Source organism: Zychaea mexicana, assembly GCF_025766255.1.
Source record: "Zychaea mexicana strain RSA 1403 chromosome Unknown BDB00scaffold_59, whole genome shotgun sequence".
In the NCBI taxonomy this organism is placed as follows: Eukaryota; Fungi; Mucoromycota; class Mucoromycetes; order Mucorales; family Lichtheimiaceae; genus Zychaea; species Zychaea mexicana.
The window spans coordinates 55,846-83,724 of NW_026516722.1; the positions used below are offsets into that span (position 1 = coordinate 55,846).

At 44.0% G+C, this 27,879-nt stretch overlaps 6 protein-coding genes across 6 annotated transcripts; 3 read left to right on the top strand and 3 right to left on the bottom strand.

The window, feature by feature from the left end:
- Window positions 1–473: 473 nt before the first annotated feature.
- On the top strand, window positions 474–7,065 carry BDB00DRAFT_874397 (kinase-like domain-containing protein; the record flags this gene model as incomplete). Its single annotated transcript, XM_053127220.1, has 16 exons — window positions 474–578; window positions 674–765; window positions 878–1,130; window positions 1,243–2,914; window positions 2,979–3,914; window positions 3,992–4,065; window positions 4,153–4,308; window positions 4,359–4,395; window positions 4,483–4,577; window positions 4,667–4,953; window positions 5,031–5,386; window positions 5,454–5,607; window positions 5,683–5,971; window positions 6,082–6,481; window positions 6,557–6,703; window positions 6,767–7,065. The coding sequence occupies 16 exons, from the start codon at window positions 474–476 to the stop codon at window positions 7,063–7,065; spliced, it is 5,352 nt and encodes a 1,783-aa protein (XP_052977617.1).
- A 343-nt stretch (window positions 7,066–7,408) lies between these two features.
- BDB00DRAFT_767105 (uncharacterized protein) lies at window positions 7,409–8,243 on the bottom strand (the record flags this gene model as incomplete). The annotated part of the gene is made up of 4 exons (XM_053119646.1): window positions 7,409–7,526; window positions 7,607–7,645; window positions 7,715–7,990; window positions 8,065–8,243. The coding sequence occupies 4 exons, from the start codon at window positions 8,241–8,243 to the stop codon at window positions 7,409–7,411; spliced, it is 612 nt and encodes a 203-aa protein (XP_052977618.1).
- A 1,331-nt stretch (window positions 8,244–9,574) lies between these two features.
- BDB00DRAFT_492790 (uncharacterized protein) lies at window positions 9,575–11,663 on the bottom strand. Its single transcript, XM_053117583.1, has 3 exons — window positions 10,049–11,663; window positions 9,798–9,968; window positions 9,575–9,693 (listed from the first exon to the last, which is right to left on the bottom strand). Exons 1-3 carry the CDS (start codon window positions 11,237–11,239, stop codon window positions 9,688–9,690), a joined length of 1,368 nt encoding a protein of 455 aa, XP_052977619.1. The 5' UTR covers window positions 11,240–11,663; the 3' UTR covers window positions 9,575–9,687.
- Window positions 11,664–12,341: 678 nt separating this feature from the next.
- On the top strand, window positions 12,342–14,368 carry BDB00DRAFT_493225 (glycoside hydrolase superfamily). The gene is made up of 3 exons (XM_053117584.1): window positions 12,342–12,883; window positions 12,967–13,778; window positions 13,870–14,368. The coding sequence occupies exons 1-3, from the start codon at window positions 12,495–12,497 to the stop codon at window positions 14,088–14,090; spliced, it is 1,422 nt and encodes a 473-aa protein (XP_052977620.1). The 5' UTR covers window positions 12,342–12,494; the 3' UTR covers window positions 14,091–14,368.
- A 2,205-nt stretch (window positions 14,369–16,573) lies between these two features.
- On the top strand, window positions 16,574–16,927 carry BDB00DRAFT_767128 (HSP20-like chaperone; the record flags this gene model as incomplete). The annotated part of the gene is made up of 1 exon (XM_053119648.1): window positions 16,574–16,927. One exon carries the CDS (start codon window positions 16,574–16,576, stop codon window positions 16,925–16,927), a length of 354 nt encoding a protein of 117 aa, XP_052977621.1.
- A 273-nt stretch (window positions 16,928–17,200) lies between these two features.
- BDB00DRAFT_874401 (uncharacterized protein) lies at window positions 17,201–26,595 on the bottom strand (the record flags this gene model as incomplete). Its single annotated transcript, XM_053127221.1, has 13 exons — window positions 17,201–19,093; window positions 19,168–20,304; window positions 20,378–21,450; window positions 21,517–21,679; window positions 21,744–21,983; window positions 22,066–23,637; window positions 23,723–24,037; window positions 24,126–24,791; window positions 24,872–25,170; window positions 25,255–26,008; window positions 26,080–26,136; window positions 26,384–26,449; window positions 26,542–26,595. The coding sequence occupies 13 exons, from the start codon at window positions 26,593–26,595 to the stop codon at window positions 17,201–17,203; spliced, it is 8,289 nt and encodes a 2,762-aa protein (XP_052977622.1).
- Between the last annotated feature and the right edge of the window lie 1,284 nt (window positions 26,596–27,879).

The following is a 27,879-nucleotide window of genomic DNA, read 5'->3' on the forward strand; positions in this document are numbered from 1 at the left end:
GACACAGTGAAAGACGTGCCCCGAAAAAAAGCTGGCGGGCGGTGACGGGCTGTGCATACTGCAAAACGATCACGCACAGAGTTAAAAAATAGTACCCGACGAGCCCTTCCGTTGAGAACCTTTTAAAACACCCTCTCTCTCTCTTCCACCATTTCTAACCTTTGTAATTTTCTTTGATTCCCCACCTCCCAATCCTAACTCATGGAGTCCTATTAAACTTAGTGTACAGTCCCGATCTGTCGCTGCTGCTTCTTTTTATATAATCACACTATCATAAAAAAAAAGAGCAGATTTGTTTTTCTACAGAAAAGAAGGTCTCCAGAACTCTCAATAAAAGCGCACGCGACGAAAAAGAAAGAAAGAAACCACGTTTACAGAAAACAACAACAGCAACAACATACGTGTATAAGGCCCCACCTCGACCAAAAACGACGACGACGACGACTTGCCTTTAATTTCGTGCGGAATCAACGATGGATCTCGGGGAATTACGCGAAATACAAGAAAATGAAATTGAAGCACTCAAAGCAATTTTTATGGACGATTATGTCCAAGTGGCAAATAAGACGCCGTGGAAGGTTAGCTAGCCTCTCTATACTCTGTGTGTGCGTGTCTGTGTTTTTCGTCATATTATAAAAAGAGAGACAAATTAAAAACAGACCATACTTTACAGGTAGCCAATTCTACGCCCGAGTTTATCTTACATTTGGCTCCTTTGGGAGTTGAAAAGGAGGAAGCCCATGTTTCGATTGATCTCAAAGTGAGGTACAAAAACCGCTTTAGAACTTGGAAGGCGACAGATGACGACGCTCATATTTTTTTTTCGTGTTTTTCATGCAAAAAAAAAGCTAAAACTTTAAAAAAATAATAATAACAGATTTCCAAAAGCCTATCCAAACAAACCGCCCGATCTGCATCTTGCTTCAGCCCGAAACCTATCCCCAACCGTCGTTCGTCTTCTTCATGACACGCTCCAGGCCGCTGCAAAGGATATGCTTGGTCGAGAAATGATGTACGATCTTGCAGATCTGGCCCAATCGTTCCTTGCTAACCATAACAACCCGCCTCCCGAAGGTAGCAAGATGAGTTTCCATGAACAAATGGTCAAGCGTATGGAAAATGATCTCAAGGTAAAAGTCAATATATGTAACAAATGATGGTGTAGGCATATATACATATACAAAGGCAGAGCTTACAATTATTAAACACACCCGCGTGCATACCGCTATTATATTTTTAAAGGTTGAAAAGGAGCGGGAATTGAGGGAACAGACGCGAAAAGCAGAGGAAGAAGAAGCCGAGCGACGGATTCAGTCTGAAATGATCAATGCGAAAATCCAACAGGAGATCGAACGAAAACGTCAGCATGCACAAGCAGCTCGTAAATTTCAACAAGAACAGCTCGGATACATGGATGACGAAGCCGATAACGATATCCACAGTGGACAGGAAGAAGATGACATGGAGGCATCACGACGTACAATGGCCGACGAAAGCGACATTACCAAAGTTATCTTTGAAAATCTAGTATCGGTTCCCATCGAGGACAAACAAGTTTGTTTCCACGCTGTCGCTTTGGGATCACGTATCGGTCGTGGCCTGATCAGCGAAACATTCGCAGCCCAACCACTCAAACACAAAGCCGTCAATCAAAATGGACAAGTGGATGAAGAGCTCATGGATTCACAAGCGCTTCCGTCCTTAATCGCCGTGAAACGCGTCAAGGTATCCGGATCGTACTACATGACACCCTCAGGCAAGCGCAAGCTCCAAGAAGTAGAGTGGGAGCTTGATCGGCTGCGATCTCTCCAGCATCCGAATATTCTGGCGATTTACGATGCCAAATTGGAACGCTCCAAGCTTGAAAACAATCGGTGGATCTTGCATGTCTTGATGGAGCACGAGCAAGGGTCGACTTTACGCGATTTGCTACAAACATGCGGAGGAGGTCTTCGGCTCGGTATTGTGCAGAAATACATGAAACAATTGCTTTGGGCAGTCAATCACGTTCATCTCAGTGGATTCATATGTCGCGAAATCAGTGCAACAGACGTGTTTTGCAACAAGGCACAAGTGATCAAGCTCGCCAATGTCAGCTACAGCCGTCGTTTACGCGACCTCAATCGATCCAACTCCCTCGACGACTCTTTACAAGACGGATCGGCCGACTTGATACCTTCGTGGATATCCCCGGAACTGCGCGAGCGACCGGGCGTGTATAATCGAAAGAACGATATCTGGTGTCTTGGCGTCGTTTTTCTAGAGATGCTCTGGGGCACAGACATCACCAAAGAGTTTGGCGATTTCGACGCATTTCTTCGTTCAGAATCCAACGAACTACCCTCAGTTGCCCGTGAACTGGCAAAGAAAATGCTACATCGCGATCCAAGGAAGCGTTTGACAGCGATTGATCTTTTAAAAGACCGGTTCTTTGCTGACAGCAACAACAAGTCTTTAGCAGTAGAAGAAATGACCAGTATTCTTCCTACCGATAACCATACTGTCAAGCCCATGCAAGAGGAACTGATACAGCGGGACGGTGGAGGTGGCGTCGTCACTGGAGGGTGGGGTGCAATACCATTTGAACCGTCTGTAGCTCCGCATCATCAACATCATCCTCAACAACAAAGAGTGATACCATCTCCATTGCTTGCACCTGCTGCAGCATCGCATCAGCCAGGACCAATGTCGCGGTACAAATCCGATTTTGAAGAAATCGAGTTCTTGGGCAAAGGAGGTTTTGGTGAAGTTGTCAAGGCCAGAAACAGATTGGATGGCCGTTTGTATGCTATCAAGAAAATTCGACTAGATCCCCGGGATAGTGAAGACTTGCGAAAAATTCTGCGTGAGGTCCAGACACTATCGAGTTTGCATCATCAATATGTGGTCCGATACTACGCTACTTGGTTCGAAGGTACGAAAATCGGTTGAGTTTTCATTACCGAGCAATCGAATTAGGCTTAATTATTCTATTTTAGACGCGGATGGAACTAGCTCGAGATACAGTGATGATGAAGATTATACAGAAGACGAAACGGATTCGGAATACGATGAAGACGAGGACGAAGATGTTAGCGTGTTACAGAAGCGATATGATTTTTTGTCTCTCGACCATTCAAAAAGTCGTAGCTACTCTGCAATGAAATACGCCGTTGATGATGATGATGATGACGAAGACACTTCGACTGTCGATACAGCAGATTATTCGTACGATGACGACGACGACGACGACCAAGACAAGACAGGATCAGACGATGACTTTATCAACTTTGGGCACGATGGTACGGAGTCTTCAACAATGAGCGCACGCAAAGCCCAAAAATCGATCCATAAAGCACGTAAAGTGGGTGGCCATCCAGCCGGTAGCGTTAGTAGCAGCGACACGGGCAAGTCCCTGATGCAACAACGCACACGTGTCCTCTACATCCAGATGGAATACTGTGAGAAAAAGACCTTACGAGACGTTATTGATGACGGCATCGATGAAGACGAAGCCTGGCGGTTGTTTCGACAAATTTTGGAAGGTCTGGTGCACATCCATTCGCAAGGTATGATCCATCGTGATCTCAAACCATCCAATATCTTTTTGGATTCGAATAACGATGTCAAAATTGGTGATTTTGGTCTTGCAACGACCAATCAAACGTTTGTGGACGCTGCGAATGCCTTTGCCCGTTCTTCACATTTGTTCACTAAACAGCATCCTGGTGCTGTTGAGCGGAGCATCACCGGTAGTGGTCATAATGGTCATGCCTCGACGGATGGAAGCTATGTTGGTTACTCGGCTACCAGTGCGCATATTGGACGTGATGAAAGCATGACGACCGGTGTTGGTACGACGTTCTATGTTTCTCCTGAAGTCCTTCCTAATCCAGCGACTGGAGCGTCTCCGGGCATGCGATACAATCAAAAAGGTACCGTCCTTAAAGCCAGCTTGTGTTTCTTTCGTTGATTGATGATGGTATTCAATTTTGTTTAACTATTATTTTAGTCGATATGTTTTCGCTCGGTGTGATCTTTTTTGAAATGTGCTATACCTTCTCCACGGGAATGCAGCGAGCTATTGTATGAATCCTGCGATTTATCTATGCTGTTTATGGAAAGTACAAAAAGATGGTGCCGAGCAACTAATCGATGATATGTGTTATCTAGGTTCTTCAAGAGCTGAGGAACGGTAGATTCCCTGAAGATTTTCCAAAAGAATACGGCAATCAACGAAAAATTATTGAGCGCCTGCTGTCACCACAACCAAAGGACAGACCCAACAGCTTTGAGCTCCTTCGTAGCGACTTGTTACCTCCTAAACTGGTATGTTTTGCTAAATTACTTGTAGTTATTAGTACTTATCATTGTAATAGGAAGATGAATATATCAAAGAATGCGTTCGCACCATCGGTAAGTGACCTTTTCCACAGCACTTGTTTTCTTTTTTCGTCACTATGCCATCACAAAGCTAACAAATGTGATATTCCTATCTATCAGCAAATCCGAATACGCCATACTATCACAAGTTGATGAGTGCCATGTTCTCGCAATCATCAGATCGACACAAGGATTTTACTTATGATTACCAAAGTGTAAGTACAACTTGAAGGGGGGGTAGCTTGGGTTTGACACTTGGATATCTTGTTAAACATACCATGTAACATATTTACCATCCAAATAGCAGATCGAAACAGCTTTCGATCCATTCAGTCATATTTTCTTTGAACGTATTCGAGAACAAATGAGCAAGGTGTTTCGCAGACATGGTGCTATCGATATATCACCTCCATTGCTGATACCCAAGAATAGCTTGTATGAATGGAACTCAAAAAACCCTGTATACTTGATGGATCCACAAGGCTCGCTGAACCAGCTTCCATTTGACCAGACAGTTCCATTTGCACGCTATGTTTCTCGCAAGAAAGGATTTCCGCAATTAAAGCGCTATACTTTTGAAAAGGTGTACAGGTAAAAACAGCGATGACGAGTTTCAACTACGGTATCATGGTTCTGAGGTTTCTAAACTGATGACAATAAATTCTTAGAGAAAATCCAAGTGGAGGCCAACCTGAAGCAGTGCTTGAAGCTGACTTTGATATTGTTCACAAAGACACTGCATCGATGGTCCCTGATGCAGAAGTGCTGAAAGTCGTTGAAGAAGTGCTCGAAGAACTACCACCCTTGAAATCCTCTGGGTTCTACTTTATCATCAATCATGCCGGCATTGCTGATTTGATTCTGGACAGTTGCCGTGTCCCTACAGACGTCCGAAATGGTGTCATGGTGACCTTATCAAGTCTTGGTCGAGGAACCTCGTTTGCTACTATCAGAAATGTATTGAAACTCAAATTCCATCTGCAACGAAGCGTGTTGGACGAGCTATCAATCTTTAATGTTCAAGGTAAAAACAAAAGGCTCTGAATTATGATCGACCATTCGTATAACTAATACAGCTTTTTGGGACATAGGCGAACTGGAAACAACGTTCAAAAAAGTCGAGAGTTTACTCGTTGGACCGCACAAGGCCAAGTTTAGAGAGTTGATCACCGAATTAAGAACACTTGTTTCGATAGCAGCCGGCATTGGTATCCATCACAAAATCGTATTCCATCCATTGTTAATGTAAGTTGATCTTTTTCAACTGTATATGAAGTTATTTCGCTAAACGGATCAACTCTGGATTTTTTCTTATCTTAGGTACAATAATCATTTCTACAAGGATGGCATGCTTTTTGAAACTGTTGTTGATACAATGGATTCGCGGAAAAAGGATGTGTTAGCGGTGGGAGGCCGTTATGATGTGTTGATTCAGCACTTTGCACATCCAAATGCATCTGCTAATCGAAAACTTCGTGCTGTTGGTGTCAATATTGCGGTGCAAAAACTTGTCCGACGTATGGATATCTATCAGTCTGAGCAAGTCAAACATTTGGTTAAGGCAAAGAACGAGAAACTTCGAGGATTTGGCGTGTGGGCACCGAAACAGGTAGTTATAGATGCAAAATTAGGCCCCGCGGGGGGGGGGAAGATTGCGATATAAAAAAGAAGAGAGAAAATGTACGCTAAACCCAAATACCCCCTCTCTCTCTCTCTCAGTTTGACGTATATGTAGCAAGTTTTGGAAAAGTGGCTCTACAGGAACGTCTTGAAATAGTGCGCGACTTGTGGAACCATAATATCCGAGCTGATTTCCAGTACGACGATGGAAATCAACTGACACCAGAAGAGCTGATTGTGCGTTGCAAAAAAGCAAGTATTAACTGGGTAGTCTTGGTCAAGCACAAGACATCTGAGGGTAAAGGTGGCCATCAGAGTAGTGTGGAAACTGTCAAAATAAAGGATGTCCTGCGGAAGACGGAAACCGAAATGAGCAAGGCAGATCTATCAGTATGGCTGTCAAGCGAGATTAGCGAGCAGTTGCGTGTGGATCATATCCAAGCATCAGGAAAAGTACGAAATAAGCATGATCTCAAAGCAAAAGATGTGGCCGAACCAGGTATGCTTTTGTATATACATATGGAATTGATTTATTTTACCGTCATCATTCTAACTCGAGTATTTGTATGTGTAGTTCGTCACGATGATGTACCGAAATTTAATGATGGCTATGAGCTCAAAAAAGATGACTTTGACGTGCACATCATCCACAACGAAGGCCGCGGTGGAAAGGATAGAACCAAAATGAAACATAAGCATAAAACCATGCTCATCGATAAAGGTAAACTTAACCGCTGTCGATAATTTGAGCTTTTCTAATCATCCAATTTTTTGTATTTGATAGCCATTTACCATATTTCACCAATTATGGAGAGTTTAATGAAAGGAGACGTACAGGTGGTCGCATTTGACCTGTCCAGGGAACTGACAAAGCGTATGAGCGAATGTAACGCGTGGTTGGACGAGCACAGCTTCCGAAAACTGCAAGACTCTGCTGCCATCGGACAAAAGGATACCCTCAATCGAGCACGGAGTGTGCTTCAAAAAATGGTTGAACGCAAACATAAAAGCGTGTGGCTTTATTCATACAAGGATGAATTTGCCGTTCTGTGTAATTTGCCAGGTAGTAGCAACTGCTTGTAAGATAATAATTGTAATATATATCTGTTTTTTTTAAAGTATAATGTCATGTACAAGTAATCAGGGCAAGTCTAGAAAGTGGGTTAGAAGAAGTGGCCAGCTGTAACACAGTATGTACGAGATATGATACAGTGTCAAAATCTGTTATATACTACACGAGTGGTCAATATTATTCCAAAATGTGATGTTTTCTTAAATGATATATACTAGCTATGTTGACTTTAATTATAATAATACGTGAGTATGTGCATAGTAAAATTAATCTAAGTTGAGTATATAGTAAGCGACTTGCACAGCACCGAAAATAAGCTATCATTAAACAACATGAAAATGTCAGTTTAAACTTTCAACTTTCCTCTCTTTTAACTTTTGAAGTTTTGAAAAATAACATTACCGGCTGCCATACTACAAGGTACCGAACACCATCCAAGATGTTGAGATACAGCTGCTGTTGAGTATCCCATCTAGACATTGATAATGTTTTATAACGTCAGCATGTGAATAAAAAAGCAAAGAGGAAGAAGAAAGAATAACAAATACATACGGATTCTTCTTGAACTGCTTGAGATCAACCTTCTCTTTACTGTAAAGGGAGTCGTTAGTCATATTTTGTCTATATAAACCAAACAAGTCTATCGCTATGATTACTTACCAATATGGACACGTGTCCTTTTTGCCAATGAGAACCCATCCTCGAATACACTTTTCATGGAACTTGTGTGTACATGCGAGTTGATGAACTTCGTCATCGGTGAATGCTGCCTGCTGCGGTTCTGCCAATGTGCCCGGCGAGTTTGACGTTGTCAGGCCGCACACAGCACATATATCAGCCGTCAAATGTTTCTGTGGGAAACCGTCTTTTGAATAATATCCGATCGTTGACGCCATCCGATCCGAGCAGATCTCAACAAAATCACGTCCTAACACACTATTTGAAGAAATATATTGTAAATCCATCCCATCCATTCACAGAAAAAAAAAGAGAGAGAGAGAGAAACATACCCGAAATAAAGGCCGTAACAAAGCAATAGAATACCTGCTTGCATTAATCCAGGCTCAGCCGAGAATATCGATGCCAATCCGAAAAAGACAAGGAGGATCATAGCATAACCAAGCACGCCAATGACAAAAGACACATTATATACAACTGTATACCATTTGTAAACCATTCTAGGTGTCATTGCTTCGAGGGGTTTGCGGGTTGCTTTGTGAATAACTATCACATATGATAACAAGATTTTCGTTATATTTTTAGCCATCAGCAAAGTTTCAAAAGCATTGGTAGGTCTATTATGCATGAGTACGAGCTTACCAAAACCATTCACCATCGAAAATAGAGTCCATACGGTAAGAAAACGGTACCATCCGTTATGTAACCCAAAAAGTGCAGGGAAAAAGTACAGTCCGCCGAGACTAACGGCTTGATACGATCGGTAGTGCTTTTTCTTCCAGTATAAAATGATAAATTGCGAAAAGAACAATGCAAAGAGGAGAATAAATGCCATCAACTCGTGTCGCTTCTCATGGCCTGATAAAAAAATAATCAACAGAAAAAATGAGTATCGTGACTTTGTACAAATCACACTTTTATTTACCTTGATGATCAACAAGATATTGTTGATGTTGCTGATATCTATTTAAACCGCACTGGATGTTTGGTAAACCGTTGTTCGATGCAAGTTCTCCCTATGTATAAGAGTTCCGGACGCTTACTTTTCTAGTTGATCGCTGTTGAGAAGGCTCTGTTGTTCATCGGTCAATTGGCCCTTGTGCCATGCTGCATTGAACGTTGGATCGTTATGAAACTCTTCCATAACAGGGTTGTGCAGTTGATGTAAGTTCACAGTCGTAACCCCTTTGGCCCCCCACCTACAATTAATCGGTCATTCGGCTCATTGCTGCCGCTGAGTACGAATGGGATTCATTATATGGTTCTAGGCCACTATACATAAGTTAACTCACAAGCTTCGATTATATTAAAGCATCTTCCCGAGAACTACAAGCACTTTATGGTTTCATACCAGTCATCAATACGATATCACTTATAAGGAAGTTTGCTGCATTATTCATCACGTTTTTTATTGCTTTGATTTTGATGTAGCTGTCGATCCAGGTTTGCTATAGATGTCAAATAAACATCTAATAAGAGTGCATATCCAGGAAGCGGATATTGCCCGTAAACGTCTAGTGGGCAATCCTTTTGATCCTTCAGAAAAGATTCCAAACGAGTGGAAGATAACGGGACTTGATGATCTTCCGGGAGACGCTTCCTGATTGTTTGATAGCATTCTTGAAGAAGACTCCTCAGCTCCATCGGAAACTTTATTTGTGCGCAGGATGCAAGCTTATCTAGTACGTAAAGAGAGTGTGACATGGCCTCAAAAGATACTACATGGGTAGAGAGGGAAAAATTTAACAATGGTGCATCGGCTCTTGGTACACAAAAAAAAGACAGAGAGAGCACATCAAGTATATAGTTTGTTTGATAAATTCTACTTACTGGATGGGAGGATTAAGTCTTGTTCTAGATTGACACGCATCACACAAAGTAGCACCTTACAAGACGTGATCGCGAGTGACGATGCCTTATTACGGATGAGCTGCATAACATCCATTGTCACAACACTATTGCTACCGGATAAAGTTGAAGAAGGCGAGAATCGAGGTTGTAGCACGGAGGATGTGACAAACGCAGTAATCATATGTAAGGTTGAAAATGGAAGAAAATTCGTTACAGAAGTATTGTTTTCGATCAACGTGTGGACGTTTGGTGCAAAAGGATCTTTGCAGATACGAAATTCTGGTGGGAGACCATCAAACCATTCGCGAGCTAAAGGCTCAAAGTGCAATATATCATCCAAGCGCAAGCTACAGGATTGTCCGTAGATAAGACGATTGATACGTTTCTTTTGAATGATAATAGAGAGAGAGAGAGAACCATTAATGAAAAATTCAATACTCAGAACCAAAACATTCAAGCACATACCAATACATTCGCGACAAAAGGAGTACCAACAAATTCAAGTATGTGGTTAGACACAGCCACATACTGCTTTAGCGTTTCGGGTTCGTCGTCCAAGGTATTGAGCTTGATAGTCGCTGAAGCCGTGAGATCGATTCTATCTTCTAGGACTACATCAATTGTACGATTGAACATGGCCAGAGTAAGTCGGTGTCGCTGATATAAGACTCGTTCGACTGGATTCATTTCATCTTTGGCATAAGCTACGTCCAGTTCTGAACATATCAACAGTGCGATCGTCACCAAACGCCGTGCTTCAGCAAAGTCGATCACCATATCCATGAGGAACATTTGTAAGAAAGTGGTAATGGTTACAGATTCAAATTTGAGGGTAGGATCGTCAAACATGTCAAGCAGCATGTTTTTGCATTTGGTATAGAAATAATCTGCAAGATGACGTTTTTCCACAGGAGTATAGTGGAGATTGTGACGTAGCGCAGCCACCGCGTCGACACACACAGCCAACACGAGTGGATCGTCGAGTGGGTCATCAAGTTCGTGATAGTGTTTTAGAAACGTTGGTGCATGTAGGAACCCTGTCATGACATTGTACTTTTCCAGATACAGTGGGATAAGCTCCTTATCAGCGATAGCTCGATAGTCGTATGTCGTAGAATCGTCGTACCCAATTGTCAAAAACTTTTTGCGTGGTTTCTTGATAATGCTGCGTTGCATGAAGCTGATCGAAGCGAGTGGTATGCTGATAGACGGGCTGTCGAAATAGATCTGCTCCGTACTAAAGATTGCTTTAAATGGTGAGAGGTATCGCAGTGAAGCTCGTGTATACATTTCCAGTTCGTCTAGTGTTTGGATTGCCGAATCAAGTCGGATATGGCCATCGACAATGGTCAGTTGCCACACAGGTTCGATTTGATTCAACTTGTTGGCAGCACTACTGTTGTTATCATCATATCCTCCAACACTGTTTTCGTCGCCACTGTCGTCGATGCTGGTGATGCTGCTGGTGGAGGTCCCGCCTATGCTGCTGCTAATGATGCTGCTGCTGCTACTGCTACTGGTACTCCTGCTATAGCTGAGAGTAAGGGCTGGTTTGATCTGGCCAGAAAAGCTTGGATAAATCGTACTAGGAGGTAACGAGCTGCTGCTACTGCTTGTTATCGTGGGTATTACTGACTTGGCGAGGGCAGACTCCATTTCTTCAATTGCATCTTGCAATTTCGACACATCGTCTTCCCATTCTTTTAATTCTTGTTCGCCGTCTTGCGCTACAGGCTCACCACTATCGCTTCCTTGATAGACGTCGATCGGTATACACTCAGAGCCATTCTGTGCACATCGAGTGCATACGTCAGAATTTTCGGTCCAGATGCATCGTTTCCTAAGGATTCGACACACTAAAGATGGTGGCTGGTCAACCTAAAGAAAATTCGAAAGCTTATTTATACTTGAATTGCTGTACCTGAACAAGGTTTTTCATTTCGCATGGAAAAGGATCAAATACAAAGCAGCAGGTTGTGCCAAGTTCAGAAGGTCGCTTGTGCGACAAGAGATTCATTTTATTTTTATACGTGGTAAAGCAAAGACTTGTGTCATTATACTGATAAGAAGCAAACAACAGGATTCACAGACTGAAATGATGGATCTACTACTTGTGGCTGCCATCCAGCTTGTCCCCACTTGTTGTAAGCAGCAGTGATCGGATGTTGATGCTTCTAACAATAACGGTTATCGGCAAGTGGTCAATAGATCACAAAGGGTGTTCATTTTATTTGTCAAAATCTGCAAGTCCATTAATATGGACCAAATAAAACGGTCATGATGTTATCTACCCTGGCCGTGTTTGTAAGACCATGTATGATATTTGAACTTTACCAAATCGACGGTATAAATCCATGGGGAAAGCTTCCGCGGTATAAGAACATGGAACACAAATATAGCCAAAAGAAGGACGAGATCCAACTCTACATGCATGTCACCTGCATAACAATCCGTTGCTGCCGCTGCCGCTGATGATGGTTACGATGATGGCAGCGATGATTATGAAGGCACGCAAGTTTCTGAAGCAGCGGGAAATATTGCAAGACGTTGATGCAGATGCTGGGAGACTATAGGTAACCTACGGACCAGGAACCTAAAGGACATCAAAGAAAAAGGTTGGAGAATCGGTTTGATGTTACAGCAAAGATGCGAGACTGCGGCTCATGCAGTTGTAATTGTTCAGGTGACACTAAAGCCAAACTCGATTTGGACGGAAACAAGCAAATGGCTTGGCATTCCGAAAACAGGGCTTGAATGTCGCATCCAACACGTTACTCACATAGCAATCGTACACAGCGGGAAATAAATCGATCAATTCTCGCGCTTCCGTTGGCGTGTGTGTGAGAAGTCCTTCTCAAACAAGCGTTGCTTTTCTTCTTTCTCCCCAACTCTCTCACTTTTGTTTCTGACAATGACCCTCGCTCCTGCTACATTCCAGACTGCTGTGGCCCGCATTAACATTTCTTACAAATTTCGGAATGGGCCTGAACACCTTATCGAGCTCAAAGATATTGTCCTGCGCCCGGGCCAACCGTTCACGAACGACGCGGTGGAAATCACCACGGATATTGCACCAGCAGCCGAAAACAAGTCAAAGCAAATCCTTAACATTCGAATCAAAGCCCTTAAAGCACTGGAGCTTAAACATTTTGAATCCAAGTATTTGGTAGAGCTTGGTGGTCAGCGCATGCTTGCCAACGGCTTCCAAAGCTGGAGCCAGGCTCGTGAACTTGACGCGGAGGATCGAATTTCGCCCATCCGATCAACCGTGGCCTATTTAACGAAATACAACCTTCAAGGGTATGGGGATAATGATTGATAGACGAAACTCTGTGTGTGTATACGTGCTTCTGGCTCATTAGTTATCGTTATACAAAACACAGAGACTATGATTTCTTTGAGCATTCGGGCGAAAAAGGCCATATCCACTCCAGCAGCTATACCCATTTCCGCGATGTCACGAATCTCATTAACTTTTTTGGATCGCTCTCCGAGGACCTTGGATATACCTATTTCAAGGCAGACTTCAACAACAACACAATGAGTGTGTACAAGGACGTGTTGGGCAAGCACTTGGACCAAGACCAATCCATCAACCTTGTCAAGATTTTTCTTGCGCAGGGCAAAGATGCAGAAAAGGAAATCTGGGACGCATACGCGTCCTACTTTCCCGACCGCCGCTCGCTGAAGGGCGACATGCATCGCGTTCGACACGTCAACGGATGGACCTCGTGGTACAACTACTATGGCGATGTGAGCGAAGAAATCGTGCTTTCCAATCTCAAGGCGCTCCAGGAACACAAATACCCCATCAACATATTCCAGATCGATGACGGTTTCCAGACTGCTATCGGCGACTGGCTTTCCATCAATGACAAATTCCCAAATAAGCTGAAGCCTGTCGTTGAGAAAATCTCTGCTGCAGGTTTCACTGCTGGTCTCTGGCTTGCTCCTTATGCTGTGGGCTTCACTAGCAAACTGGCCACTGAGCACCCTGACTGGCTCATTACTGACCCTGAAACCAACAAGCCCGTTGTCGCTGGTCCAAACTGGGGCGGCTTCTATGCCCTCGACATCTACAACAAGGATGCTCGCGCATATCTGAAAGTGGTCTTTGACACCGTGCTTCGCGATTGGGGCTTTGGCATGGTCAAGCTCGATTTCCTCTTTGCTGCAGCAATGATTCCTCGCTCAGGTAAGTCTCCTCACGCAGGTTCAACTAAGCCATTTGTGCGCTCGTTATATCGACGTCGTATAAACTCACTCAACATACTTTCTAAATATAGGAAAATCTCGCGGCGAGATTATGTGGGATGCCATGGAGCTTGCCCGTGAGCTGACAGGCTCCGACAAGTTACTACTGGGGTGTGGTGTTCCATTGGCGTGTGCATGGAGAAGTGCTGATTATTGCCGTATTGGCTCTGACGTGGCACCTTGGTGGGAAGGTAAACAATCGAGACCACTCAAAATATACAAAGCATCACTTTGTACTCACAAGCTCGATTAGATAAAAAGTTAAAGTATTTGCATGTGCGTGAACGCGTGTCGACAGCCAACTCGCTCGTGTCTACGTTGAGTCGCTGGACCATGTCCGACCGTATGTTTGGAAACGATCCTGACGTCATGATTTTGCGCGACAACAAAAACAAGCTCAATTCTGAGGAACGTTACACCCTCTGCGTCCTCAACAACATCCTTGGTGCACTTGTCTTTAGCTCGGACAATGTCGGCGAGTACGGCCCAGACGAGCATTTGCTCTATTCAGCCACGTTCCCCAAGGTGATTGCTCTCGTTGACAGCGTCATCGAGTTCCGCCCGGATGTCTTTGTGGTCAAGTTCAAGGCCAATGACCTTGGAGGTGTTGCTCGCGAATACACTACTTATGCAAACCTTTCTGGAGACGACCAATCCATTTATTTACCAGGATCATCTCCCTCGACCGATTTGCTGTTCGTCAGCGATAACGAAATGCACATGACGCCCCAATTCTCTTTCTCGTCATGGTTCTCCAAGCAAGATCCCTTGTTTTACCATCCATCCTCGAAAGTCACCATTAAGAGTCATGAGACCAAGACATTCATGCATGTCCCTCCAGCTGACAAGGAAAAGGTGCTCTTCCTCGGATCGACCAGCCATATCGTTCCTGGAGCAGAAGTCAAAAGCCTCTCAGCAGATGCAAAGGCACAAAATATTGAACTGGAGTTCCACAAGGACAACACAAGAGCACACAAACTCTATCTCGCTGTTGGCGAGTATCTTGCTTCTAGTAAATCGGCAACTCCCTCATCATGCAGCATCAATGGGCAGCAAGTCAAGTTTGAATATTTCCCTGTAAAGGGAACGGGTGAAGGCAAAGAAGCGGGCTTTGTACGAACTGCGGTCTACACGGACGAGAAAAAATAAAATACGAAGGACTATTGGAATACCTAGTTAAATCTCACGCAGCGTAATCTTTTGCTATGTAATATTTGTTAAATGGATTTCTATACTATTGCGGTTCCTTTTTTACCTTATAACACAGTACTGTGCTTGATCTTTGGAGTATTTGAAGGGTTTATAGCTCAAGTATATGTCATACCATCGAGTAGTTCTAATATTTTGTCACATCAAATACAAATGACAAGTCTTTATTCACCGTTTGTATCCACCATCTCAATGAACAGGGCATTGATTTAAATTTTCCACAGTGTACGGTGGAAGACTACTATCATCAAACAGCAATTATTGGCACATGGGCACAATTACTGACTTCTACGTCGCCTTCTACTTGCCTACCATAGTAGTACATCACGAATGAAGAGGAGAGAATATGCTCACATTTGGGATGGTATTTAATAACTCATCATGGATAAACTATCTGCATCATTCAAAGCTGCATAAAAGACTGGTTTCCTGATATATAGCTTTTTCGTTGTAACAATGTTAAGGAAGTGGATTGCTACAACACTCACTTTTTCCGGTTCGTGGAGAGAATGGACACCATCTGCAGCTCATATGTATATTGTGTTTCCTCGTAAGGAGCCCGCCAACAGCTCGAATTGAGCGTGGGGGGGGGGCATGCCGAACCGTAGCAGAATCCACGAGGCTGCAGATGGCTCTCCAAGAAGGCAGCTTCTCATACCTAGTGTATTTGAGCATATAACTAACATACAGCAACATAAAAGACGCTTACTGCGATCCTTTGATGTTTTCTTGCAAATGCTTTATATTAGTAGGCTTCAGCTTTCTTTCTTTTTCCGTATGATAAACACAAAATCTTGAGTCGCCTATATCATCACGCTTAACACTGTTGAACATTGACCAGGAATAATATTACTTTCTACTTTATCCTTCTTTCTCTTTTCTCTATATGTCGAACGTTCGTTTTGGAAACCACCTTTCATTGGGTGCTTCCTCCAATACCTCTCTTATTGTTTGGCAGACCATCTAAATTACTCGCTTTGCGCACCAAGAAATCTACAACGCGCTTCGCACCTTGCGGTGTATGAGTTGGCGGAGTTGGCTGACATCCTTGTAAGGTATAACTAAATTCTCCAAAAAGCTACAAGGTGATGTAACAATCTCATCATGGTTATTATTTTAGGGCGCTACGCTACTATACGCTAAACCATCATTCCATACGTATGCAAGTAATAGAAAACAAGAGAACCAAACAGATATTACATTTTTGCTTACTGCTTAGCTGGATAAGAATGACGTTACAAGTACGTGTACAGAACACGCTGGAATGATGATCGTTCGGAGTCAGCACATGATTTCTCTGCATAAACGACCAGATCAAGGGATTCCATAATCCCATGTCAAAAGTTTATATAAACCCAGAGGGCACGCATCTACTTTTTTTTCGACTCATATCATCTGTAATATATCTCTCTTTCCTGTTCTACATATTCAACACATAACAGCATGTCAATGATCAATTGGGGCCAAGATAACAACCGCATGGGCAACATGCTTGACCGTCTCTTTGACTCGTCGCCGCGCGCACGCATGCTTGCCGAACGATTCGACACGGGGGTCAATCCTGCCGTCGAAGTCACTGAGACTGACAATCAATTCAATGTTCACGCCGAGCTGCCGGGCATGAAGAAGGAAGACATCAACGTCGACATCAATAACAACTCTTTGACATTCAGTGGCGAGCACAAGGCATCGAGCGAACATAGCGATCAGAACGTCCGCTATTCAGAACGCCATTATGGTAAATTCTCGCGTACTGTGCCCGTACCCGAGAACGTCGACAAGGATCACATCAAGGCCACGTTCAAGGATGGTATTTTGGACCTTGAAATGCCAAAGTCATCTCACTCCTCTTCCAAGTCCAAGAAGATTACTGTCGATTAAAGAAAGGCTGTTATTTTCTCTTCTCAAAATAAATATAAAAATTTGATTTTTATTCTAAAGTGTCATTATCATTGAATTAAGAAAGAAAGAGGACGGGAATGTGTTTTATAAATACTTACAAAAAAAATACAAGTGTGTGCGAGTTGGCGTTGGGTAAGCTGATAGAATGGATGGGGATAAAAGAAAAAAAGGAAGGGCGGAGGAGGGGGCTGGGGCTATATGAGATGAAGGAGTACAATAATAAAAAGTGAGAGAGGGAGGGACTACGAGAAATTATGCAATAATTTTCTCCACAATTTCACTAGCAAGCTTTGCATTTTGGAGGACATTTGTAGCTGCAGCACCAAATGTTGGATCACCTAGCGCAGTAAATCCTAACTCTTCCAGTAGCATCTTCTGGCTTCGTCTATTCTTGGAGTCGCCGAACACTGGATCGGAACAGGCGGTGACCAGGATAGACTTGACAGACTCAATGATGGGCTGCGTCTGGCTACTGACGACAATCTGGTTCATCTTTGGCAACAACGTGTCGTAGACGAGAGCAAACACTTCGGGCATGGCCACTGCTGCTTCAGCGAGCAGACCGTAAATAAACAAGCGTTCGGATTCGTTGTCGGCAGAATTGAGCTGGGTTGCGAGTAATGATATCAACAGCAGGGCAGTCGTATTATCGGGTATATCCAAGCGGTCAAAGATGCCATAGTAGAAACTGCTGCTAGCTGCTTTGCTGGGTCCCCCGGTATATTTGGGATCAAAGAACATGGCATCCATTTCGTCGTCATAGATACCGTCCAGACCCGCCAGTCGCAGTAGCTCCTTAAGTGCTTCGTTCTTGGCAGCAATGGGTAATAAGCCAGCAACGTAGCCCAATGTCCGTGACTCGATCATGTCGTCGCCGCTACCTGTGGGTGTTTGTTTGCATTCAATGTCCAAGAATGTCGTCAGGCCAGTATAGATCATGTCCTTGGCGTTGCTGTGCCGTAACCCTTTCATAAAGGTACCAGCAATGGCAAACGAGAAATGACTTTCAAAGTTGACGCCACACAAGAGGTCGAGTTGGCGAGCCACTTCAGCCATAGGTTCTCGTGCTGCGAGCAATACGTCCGACACGGTGTCGCCGACAAAGAACTCGCTTGCATCGAGCGCGCGCAGGACTGCTTGCAACAATTCGATCGCCATGACAAAGATAGGGCTGTGATTGACTTGGACTAAAGCAACGGCTACCCAGAACAACTGCAAAAGGTATCGCGAATCACCTGGCAAGCTTTCGACAATGTTCTTCAAACACATCATGATACTCAAAACCAAGTTGGGATCAGACTCGTTAAAGATAGCCAATGCGCCTCGGAGTGCGACCAGAATTTGATATAGCAAGTCGTCATCGATTTCTTCACGACCAAGACAGCCCAGTACAACAAAAGCGCGTGGTTGGATTGCAGGGTTGAACTGGAACGCAGTGCTAGCGACCAAACTCATCCATCGGGCTCGCCAAGTGTTCGCCACATCTATGGATGGTGCGCCACAGTGTAATACTTCGAGCAATTGGTTTACGATCGTCTCGAGTGACCCAAGCTGGATGGGTTCGGTGATATCAGTAAGCGTTTCCGCGTTGATGGTGAATGCATTGGCGTGTGGTTTGAACAGGCCAAACAACAAACGGGACTTTGAATCAGACAATTCGGTAAGCATCAATTGGAGTTTCTTCACGTTGGTTTCTGTGAGTGGCATCGAGGTACACAGAGACTGGATCATGTTGACTACCAGACCATGAACGGATGCACGGACCATGGTGGGACCCACACCCACCACAAGCGATACAATATGGAAGATTTCGGGAACATAGCTCTTGACTGGCCCGCGATTGTTGAACGAAAGCATCAGAATGAACCGGATAAGGACGGCAATCTCGATCCATGTTGGATGATCTGTCAACATACGCGTGGGCTTGAAGGATGTCTTTTGCAGGACCTTGCGCAGGCGTGAAATGACCTTGCCGCGAACAGCCACGTTGGATAGTGTGACAAATGTATCGGCCATGGCTTCGGCTTGTAGGGAACCGACACCGTGTTGGTTGGAAAACAGAATGAACGAGTCGAGGACAGTGTTTAATATATCGTCTACCTTGCCAATCGTTTTCCAAATCTTGGCTTGGACGAGTTTGTACATCTGTTACAAAGGAACGAAATGAGCAACACTGGCACATAAGCATAAACAAAAGAAAAAGGAACGGATATACTCACATCAGTACGCGCCACAGTAAGATCGATCAACAAGCGCAACACTTCCTTGGTCTTGGCCACATCTTCAGGTGATCCTCGACAGAACTGGGCAAGGTTGGGCAACCAAGGCGTCATGTAGTCCAAGCACAGGTACCGCAAAGGCTCACTCGACTTGTTAAAACCGACAAAACACTCGCTCAAAAACTCCAATGTAAATCCTTGTTCTGTAGCTGCCAGCTTTTCGCTAATATTGACAATGAACGAGCTGCTGTTTGCCGGCAAACACAAATCCTTTGCATCCAACAACTGTTTGCCTACATCAAAGTTGAACGTCATGCTAAGCGAATACAGCAGATTATAGGCAGCCAATCGCAAGTTGGGGTCGTCGCTACCGATATTCAACAAGGCCATGTTGAGCAATCGACCGGGGACATCATTGGGCCGGATCGTGCGTTCAGATAGGTTCGTAGGCTTGGTCATTTCATGGCGTCGCTTGCTATGTCGGATCGCACCAGCCAAAGTATCGCGCTTGGGTGAAGAGAATGTGATTTGCGACTTGCCCTTGTTGTACTTGAAGCTAAATTCTGTGATACTACTAATGCTGTTGTCATCACGTGCTGCTGCTGCTGCTGCTGACGAAGAAGAGTGCTGGCCGCCCAATGCAATATCCTCGATCTCAGATACGTGGAATACATCATTGGTCACCGCACTAATGTTGTACAACAACTCTTGCTTGCGCACTGTCATAACTTGCACGTATTCGGCGCCGACCTTGACAGTGACAGGTACTTGGGCCTTAAACTGGGATATCCGATTGACGGGGAAAAAGACGGCACTGGGTTCAGTTTCCAAGCCAGTGGTGGATTTGGGTAGACGGATCTCGGAGGCATTGATGTGTTCTTGCAGTTCGACCAGCGTCACTGCAAATGAAATGCGCTTGCTGATCTTGTGGGTAACAGGGCGCGGAAGCTTCTTGACGTATTTGCGGAGGAACGAGTTGGGGTTGTAAATATGGATCATGGCCACATTGTCGTACATGTCAAACGGTAGTAGCTGCAATAGCTGGCTGATCCATTGGCTTGGGATTTCATTGGAAGGGCCAAACTGTGTCAGATCCAATACCAATTCACACGACTTGTTTGCCACTCTTTCCAAGGTCTATATTTTACACACTTGAGTTTGAAAACTTGCTGCTGCTTGTGCTGCTCTTCCAATCCAATGCCAAACATACCTGAAGAATAAAATAGATCAACAGTTCAAAGTCGATACTGTCGGCTACAACATTGCGTAAGATGAAGTAAAAGACAGGCCGTCCACTCTTGGATGTGCCGCCTTCATAGAAAATATTTTTCGACACGATGCTCTCGACGCCTCGATGACCATTGCGACGCATGAATTCCGCATACAGCTGGTTCGCAGCTGCAAATTTGTAGCTACGCATGCCGCTAAATTCTTGTTTGGGTATATCGGGCGGTCGTCCCAACTGTGCAAGCAAATTGGCAAACTTATCGAATGTTCGTTTCCAGACAGCCATCGAGTCCTGATCATTAAACTGTCGTAATCGTCGTGTCGCCAAATCACGCGATATACGTTCCATGTTATCTGCCAAAACACGATGTAACAAAGCATAATCCTTGTCGTCCATGTGTCGCATTTCCACCGTGGCAGAGCTATTGTCATCGCCGTTTGCTGAAGCAGCAGGTAGCGCAGGCACCTTGGAAATCTCGCGCAAGAAGCTTGTGACTTTATAAATGTTGCTCGTCAAAAAGTCGTTCAGCACAATCATGTACGTTTCCTTGGCACCAAATAAGACATTGTTGGCCAGATTCTGAATGACCTTGGTGACGATCAGATGGCCACGTCGCATCTCACGTGACACAGACACGCTGTTCTTGACAAGACCTTCGGATTCAGGGGCCACAATGGCAGGACAGAAGAAACGCAGAAACACAAAGGCGCCCAATGCGGTATGCATGGCTTCAGGGAATCGTTTTAGTACAGAGTTGAGGATGCATTGACACACTTCGCGGAAGATGCGTGGTGCTTCACTGGCGGATGCGCAAATTGAGTTTAAGAATAACTCGGTCGCACTGACCACATTTTGCTTGTTCTTGTTGACATCTTCACCTGGTCCTGCTTTGGAGGGGTCTAGTTCAAACGTCTTTTCTTCTGCTGGTTTTTCGCCAAGTTTTGTGAAAACGGGCTGTAGTGTTGACCGTACATATTCAGCACCATAGTTCTTGGCAAATACCGATAACAGACGTGTAGCAATACTCGTTTTACGGAATAAATCCGTTTCGCTCGCTAAAAATTACATTTAGCTATCAAGCTCGTTCTGTGTATACACGTCAGCTACAGTATGTTACTTACTCGTATTAATGACTTCTTTTTCAATGACAGCTTCAAGCAAAACAAGCGTCTTGCCGCGTGATGCAAAACAAGCAAGAAGCACATTGGCGACTTCATCGATATCGGAGGATGGACAGACATCACACAGTGACAATGCAATGTTGAGATCAAATTCGACAAGCATCTAGAAATAAAGTGGTCTGAGTATATGTCCTTGACTCACACAAACAAAATACACTACTACTTACGTCAACAAGCTTCTCGTATCGATCCGTCATGACCGTTTCAGCCAACGTCTCGAATTCCGTGCCTTGGTTTAAAATATTGGTCAGAACCTGCATGAAGGCTGTTCGTGTACGCGTATCTTCATGATAGCCCATGGAAAGCGAATACTTGAGACCAGCATCCACGTTAGCACTCAGTAAATTGGATAGGGCCAGAATTGTATAATTCTTGAGTGGTGCCAATATTGTCGCACTCTCCTTGTTCTGTAGAATGTTCTAATCAGTTATTACTGCCACCCCATTCTCCTGTGCGTCCGTAAACATATAACAAAACAAACAAACAAACCTTGTTAACAAGCATGATCTCTTGTCGTGGCAAATTCGTCGGGGTCGACTCAATTTCCGAGATTCTGCAGCGATTCAACAGCTTTAAAAAGAACGTAAAGTAACGATAAAAGATCCTGCTCTTGACCTGCGTCGAGTCTGTTTCGTGAACGGGTTCGGATGGCTGCAATGGCAACTGATGCAACAAAACTTCAATCGTTTTCAAGCACGCCAAATCCAAATCCCGTTGCAACTTTTCAGTTTGTGTTGTTGTCTCATTGTTCATTGGCGAGCTCTCTGGCTTGAGCGCAAAGTCACTGGTCCATTCGACAATGATTTCCAACAATTTGTTGCGCAGACGGAACTCTTGACGCAGCGTAATACGGTCCTTGCGAATCATCAACACTTCACATAGCTGACACATTTTAATTTTGATTTTCATCGATTGCTGGTTGCTGCCTAATTTGTTCAGGTATTGAGCGTATTGGCTGATCAGGCCGCTGAAATCGACTGTGAACAAGTTGTCGACCGCGTCGTCCATACGGTCCAATACAAGTTTAAGGACTGAGATGGCTTGTTCGACAAACAGTGTGTATCGAGGACTACAGATTGGATCGTGGTCGGCGGCAAAGCATTTTGCTAAGGTGTTTTCCAAGTGTCGGAACATGATTGGGTACAGCGTAGGTGAGAGGTCCGTGCCCAATATTTCACGTACCCATTCACGAACAATGACGTTGTCGCAAATCAATAGCTCGACCATTTCCATCACAAACTTGTCAACCATGGCAGCGGATTCGGTTGGTGCAGAGATACGACGATAAGGCGATTCACCTGCTGCTGTTGCTGTAGTCGATGATGAAGAGTTGCTGTTGTTGGGACCACCGCTGCGTGCGTTGTTGTTCTTAGGTATGGCGGGAGATGTGGGCGACGATGGTGTAGCAGTTGATGAATCGGCCATGAGACACACACCACCTAACGAGGCCAAAAAGCCAGCATAGTTTTGCCATTCTGAAGACCGATCATCATCAATACCGTCCATACGCGTGGTGCTGCCCATGGTTGCGGAAGAGGCCCCTGTCGATGAGGACATGTTGCTGCTGTTCGTGCTGTTGGTGCGCATGGCGTTGTTGCGCAACTTGTCATGCCATGGTGCACTCTTTTTGTTACTACTGTTGTTGTTCAAGTCGTTGACTTCTTCCCTCGGCTCTTCGTAAGATCGGATCATGGACGGTGTCATGTACTTCCACCGTTTCCATGCTTCTTCCCAAGCAGCCAAATTGCCTGGCGCATAGTGCGACATCATGCGCAATAACCGTCTGATACGTTTCTGTTGAGATTTGCGGCCAGCAATGATACCCGTGCTTGATGTCAGTTCAATATAAACGGGTAAGTTGTCGACGATCGTCAGTGCTTGTTGTTGTGGATCTTCAGTGCTGTCAGTGATATGCGCCTCCAAACAAATGTGTCCAAAGCAAGCCATGGCACCAGAGCAAATATCTGGGTCTGCCGAACATAACAATACCAACAATGCTACTTCTAATCCAATCGATGCTTGTAACCGTTCTCGTACATCAGAACCATGCATGGCAATATCCTATTTTTATATAAAAAAAAAAGAACAGTTTATATAAGTAAAAAAAAAGTTGACTTGAGAAGAAAAACTCCATGGTATTACTTACTTGATGCAAACGTAAAAAATCATTTCGCAAAGTTAGGATTCTGGCTAGCAAGTCGAGCAATTTCTTTAGGCCGTCATCACGTTCCCTGGTGTCCAGCAGTTGCTTTGCGAGCGTAAAGACGACCTGCGATGAAATTTTCCAAAAGGACTCTATAAATCTACTCGAAGATCCCCATGCTACGATATAATCCGGTGCGTGCAGTTTCGACAAGCATTCTGCGGCAGCATCACGGACAATAGGTCTCTGATCTCGTAAACAGTTTGTGATGGCAACCATCACGGATGCGTTTTGTTCGTACCGGTCATCATTATCGCCCTGTAGAAAGGGAGAAGGGAAAAATAAACGATAGTTTTAGTTTAATTGCTTTTGCTTCCAATAAACACCTAATGAAGATGAGGCTTACCAAGATTGCCAGCTTGGGATCCGTTTGATACAGACGTAATACGTCTAAAATAAGTTCACATCGTTCGGTGACTATCAGGTTGCGCACATCACGTTTCTTTTTGTCTATAGAGGATGGATTAATGATAGTCTTGCGGCCTGAGGATTGGGTTGTGTTCTGACTACTCGTTTCGGATTTTGCAGGATCACGACTGGTGAAATCCAAAAACAATCTGCGCAAGGGACCACAGAGCGAATCATATAGGGCAGACACAGGCGGGTTCCAAGGGAGGCGGTTCTCTTCTGCAGCCAGTGCAAGACACGCTTTGACGAGGGACATTTTGAAAAGTGTCGGAGCACGGTCGTCAAGACAAGTCGGAAACAAGCTGTGAATGACGCCACGTGGGTTGAGTCGGAACATGGCAACCAGACAGTCGGCTAGGAGACAGCGATGATCGATAATGATGCCAAGGTTACCCATCAGGCTGTCGGGAATCAAGGGTCGTTGGATATCAAATAATTTCTCCTTGAGCTCGTTTTCAATGTCCGGGACAATATGGCGCAGTGCAGACACGTCGGATTTCGACACATATGTTGCAGCCTTGCAAATGTCGACATAGCAGATGGCTGCTAGTTCGGCCATCCGTGTGCCCTTGAGTGACTTTTTCAATGCGCTAAGGAATATTGTCTATAGCAACACAGGAATCATTTGGTTTAGTTTGACATTACGTCTGATAGAACCAACCACCCTCTTAGCACTTTCTATACCTTTTTGTTTTGCACTCCTCTGCTTTCAGACAATGCGGATGCTAGCAATACATCAGGACACAAGATCAACAGCATGGTTTGTAGCGGCCACAGCACTGCTTTCTTTCTCGTCGTATCGGCAAGCGAATTACAAATATCAAACAGAATTTCGGGACCACCATCCAACCGTTTCTGACTGTGGCATAACCGCATAAACTCGGACGGATATGTTTCAATCCAATTCCAGATAGCACGACGTAATGTCACCGCGACAAATAATTGTGCTGATTTCTTTAAATGCATAAACGTAGAGCAGAGTTCTTTGCGTCATAGCGAAGTTTAGTGGTCTGTGTGTAGTACACTGTCTCTTGCCCTTTATATTCTATCTTAGGATGTATAAATACCTGTAAGAATCATGCTCAATCGCTTTGCATTCAATGCCGAGCATTCCAGTAATCGCATATCAGCTGTTTCTGGGTTCTCATCCATGGTCGTTGAAAGATACAGTATCCGTGCCTTGATCTTACCGAACATGATCGGCCAATTACTCGCACTGACATAAAACACCACACGACTTGCAGCCTTGTAAATATCTAGCATGATATCCGATGGTGTTCCAGTCGTGCCAGTAGCATTATATTCTGTCCGCGTCATAATATTGGCTACACCCGAACCGACATCCCGTTCTTCCGCCGTAGCCATTTGGTGCATGAATCGTGACATGATGGCGACAATGTATTTGGCCAAATTGTCCTCGAGCGGTGGAGGATCTTCCAACTCGCCTGGTAGCAGGTTGGTGTTGCTGTTGCTGCTGTTGCTATTGTTGCTATTATTACTTATACTGTCGTGATGGCCGTGGTGAATGTTGTTGTGGCTAGGATGATGATGATGGATGTTGTTGCTAGTACTACTGCTGTGATGACTATGCGTGGAAAGCATCGTTTCTGAGGCACTATGCATAGATCCTTCTCGACTCATGCCGGATACGGGCGATTGTGGAGCTAATGATTCGGAGCTGTGGACTGACATTGTCTTTCGCGACTGGCGATAAAATTGCCAATGGTGTTGCATACATGCTGACAACATGCGTAATAAAAACAGCTGTGATTGCAGCACATCGTGCGGTATAAATTCGTCGGATAAAGCGATGGGTGAAGACTAAATTTCCATTCAGGATTAATAAGTTTAGTTCTCAAGCACCCACACGCAGACATCTATGACATATATACCTTTGATATATTTTCCAACACGGTCACCAAGGTGCTTGCAATGGTAGGTAATCGAAACTTTGAGAGTTCAATCAGGGCGGCCACTAAATAAACGATTTATAAAAGATGTCAACATAAAGATTAGTAGTTTTCATTTGAAAAAAGGAAGCTTAATTCATTTTGTTTACCTCTGTAGTTAGCAAAATTATTAGAGCGAGCAAAATCAATAAAGCGTGCAAAATAAAAGCAACATATCAACGAGAGGGCGAAAGGGTTAATTAGTATATTCAAACTACTCTCTCGCGCTAACAAACACTTTTCTTACATACGTTTGTTGAATCAAAGGATCGCTTTCCAGATTATCCAGCTGTCGTCCATTATTGCTCGGTAGCTAATGCATTGAACACAAATGAGTTAACGAGCCCCACTTTTCGTTCTTTAACCTCAAAAGCTTTAAGGAAAAGAAAAAATGAGAAAACATACCCGAACAGCGATTCGATTAACAAGACTTAGAATAAGCTTGGTGTCAGCACTCATTTTGTGTCTACGAAGTTAGAATCTCGGGTCGAGTGATGTTGTATATATGTATTGTTTCGAGATTATGTGTTTTTTAAAAAGAAAGAGAGAGAAGGGTTTTTGTTGATGTTCGTGTAGGTGATGGCGAAGTGAGAATTTAAGGAACGAGAGGAGGAGGAGCAGTAGAAGAAAAGAGATGCCGCTTGCGCGGGTTGGTGAGAGAAAGAGAGAAGGTTGTTGTGTACTAAGGGAATCGCCTATATAAGAAAAAAGAGGAGAAAAAGAGTAAGTACGTTGAGTATGCTTTGTGAATTTAATATTAAGGAGCTGTCATTAAAAAAGATCATTGAGACAAGATGATGAATGGGGAAATCCCTTGAAAATGTACCTTAAGTTATGTTCGTTTAAAGAGGAGAGAGAGGAAAAGTGAGGAGTGGTAGTGGAAAAGGAGAACGGCCTGCCGTCGTCGTCGTCGTCGAATTGTATATTGACCTTTTCTTTTCGGGTGTTGTGAAAAGTGATCCCACGTTTCTACGAGAACCGCGAAAAAGAGAGAGAAGCGACGTACTCTTTTAAATGAATCGGCGCGCACACACTCCACTGCGAAAGAGCGATATTATAGTTCTCGTGGATCAAGTTCGGCTAAACTCTATAGCCGTGGTACGGTTCCGGACATGTATCAATAAAGTGATGGTGTCTTTTTCCACTATTCGACTGATAAAAGTTTAAACGCTAATCTCGAGAAAATAGATCGATGAATTTAAAAGACGAGCAATGAGGCGTAATGTTACTTGGCTGTTATTGGAGCACTGATTTTTCATCTTACTGGGCTTGCGCTACCATATTGCGTTGTTTCAGTACTCGGTATTACGTTTTCAGATCACGCAACTGCGTTTGCTGCGTGCTATCTCTTTGCTCCACACTTTATTATATCCGTATTTTTGTTCACTTACACCAAAATCGAAGGTTGGCACATCCACAGATGTCACCAAAAATATTCATTGTTGTCAAATAATTTCATCCAGAACGAGTTTACACTGCTTGATGCTCTTTTAAGGATCTCTAGCTTTGACAGTTTGCACTGCTTCTCTTGGATGCCTATTAGCTTTGCGGTTGGCATTGCTTGGTATACTCTTCTCACCATGTTCGATAACCTAAAACAGATCATGATTTGCAGCAAGGAGCATAGTATTACAATTCAAGAAGGCACGACAAAAAAAGAGAAACGGTAGCCTCGACAAAGCAGAACTTGACAGGATTGTCAAAACCAAAAAACAAATAAGTTTATCACCATCTTTGTCTTTT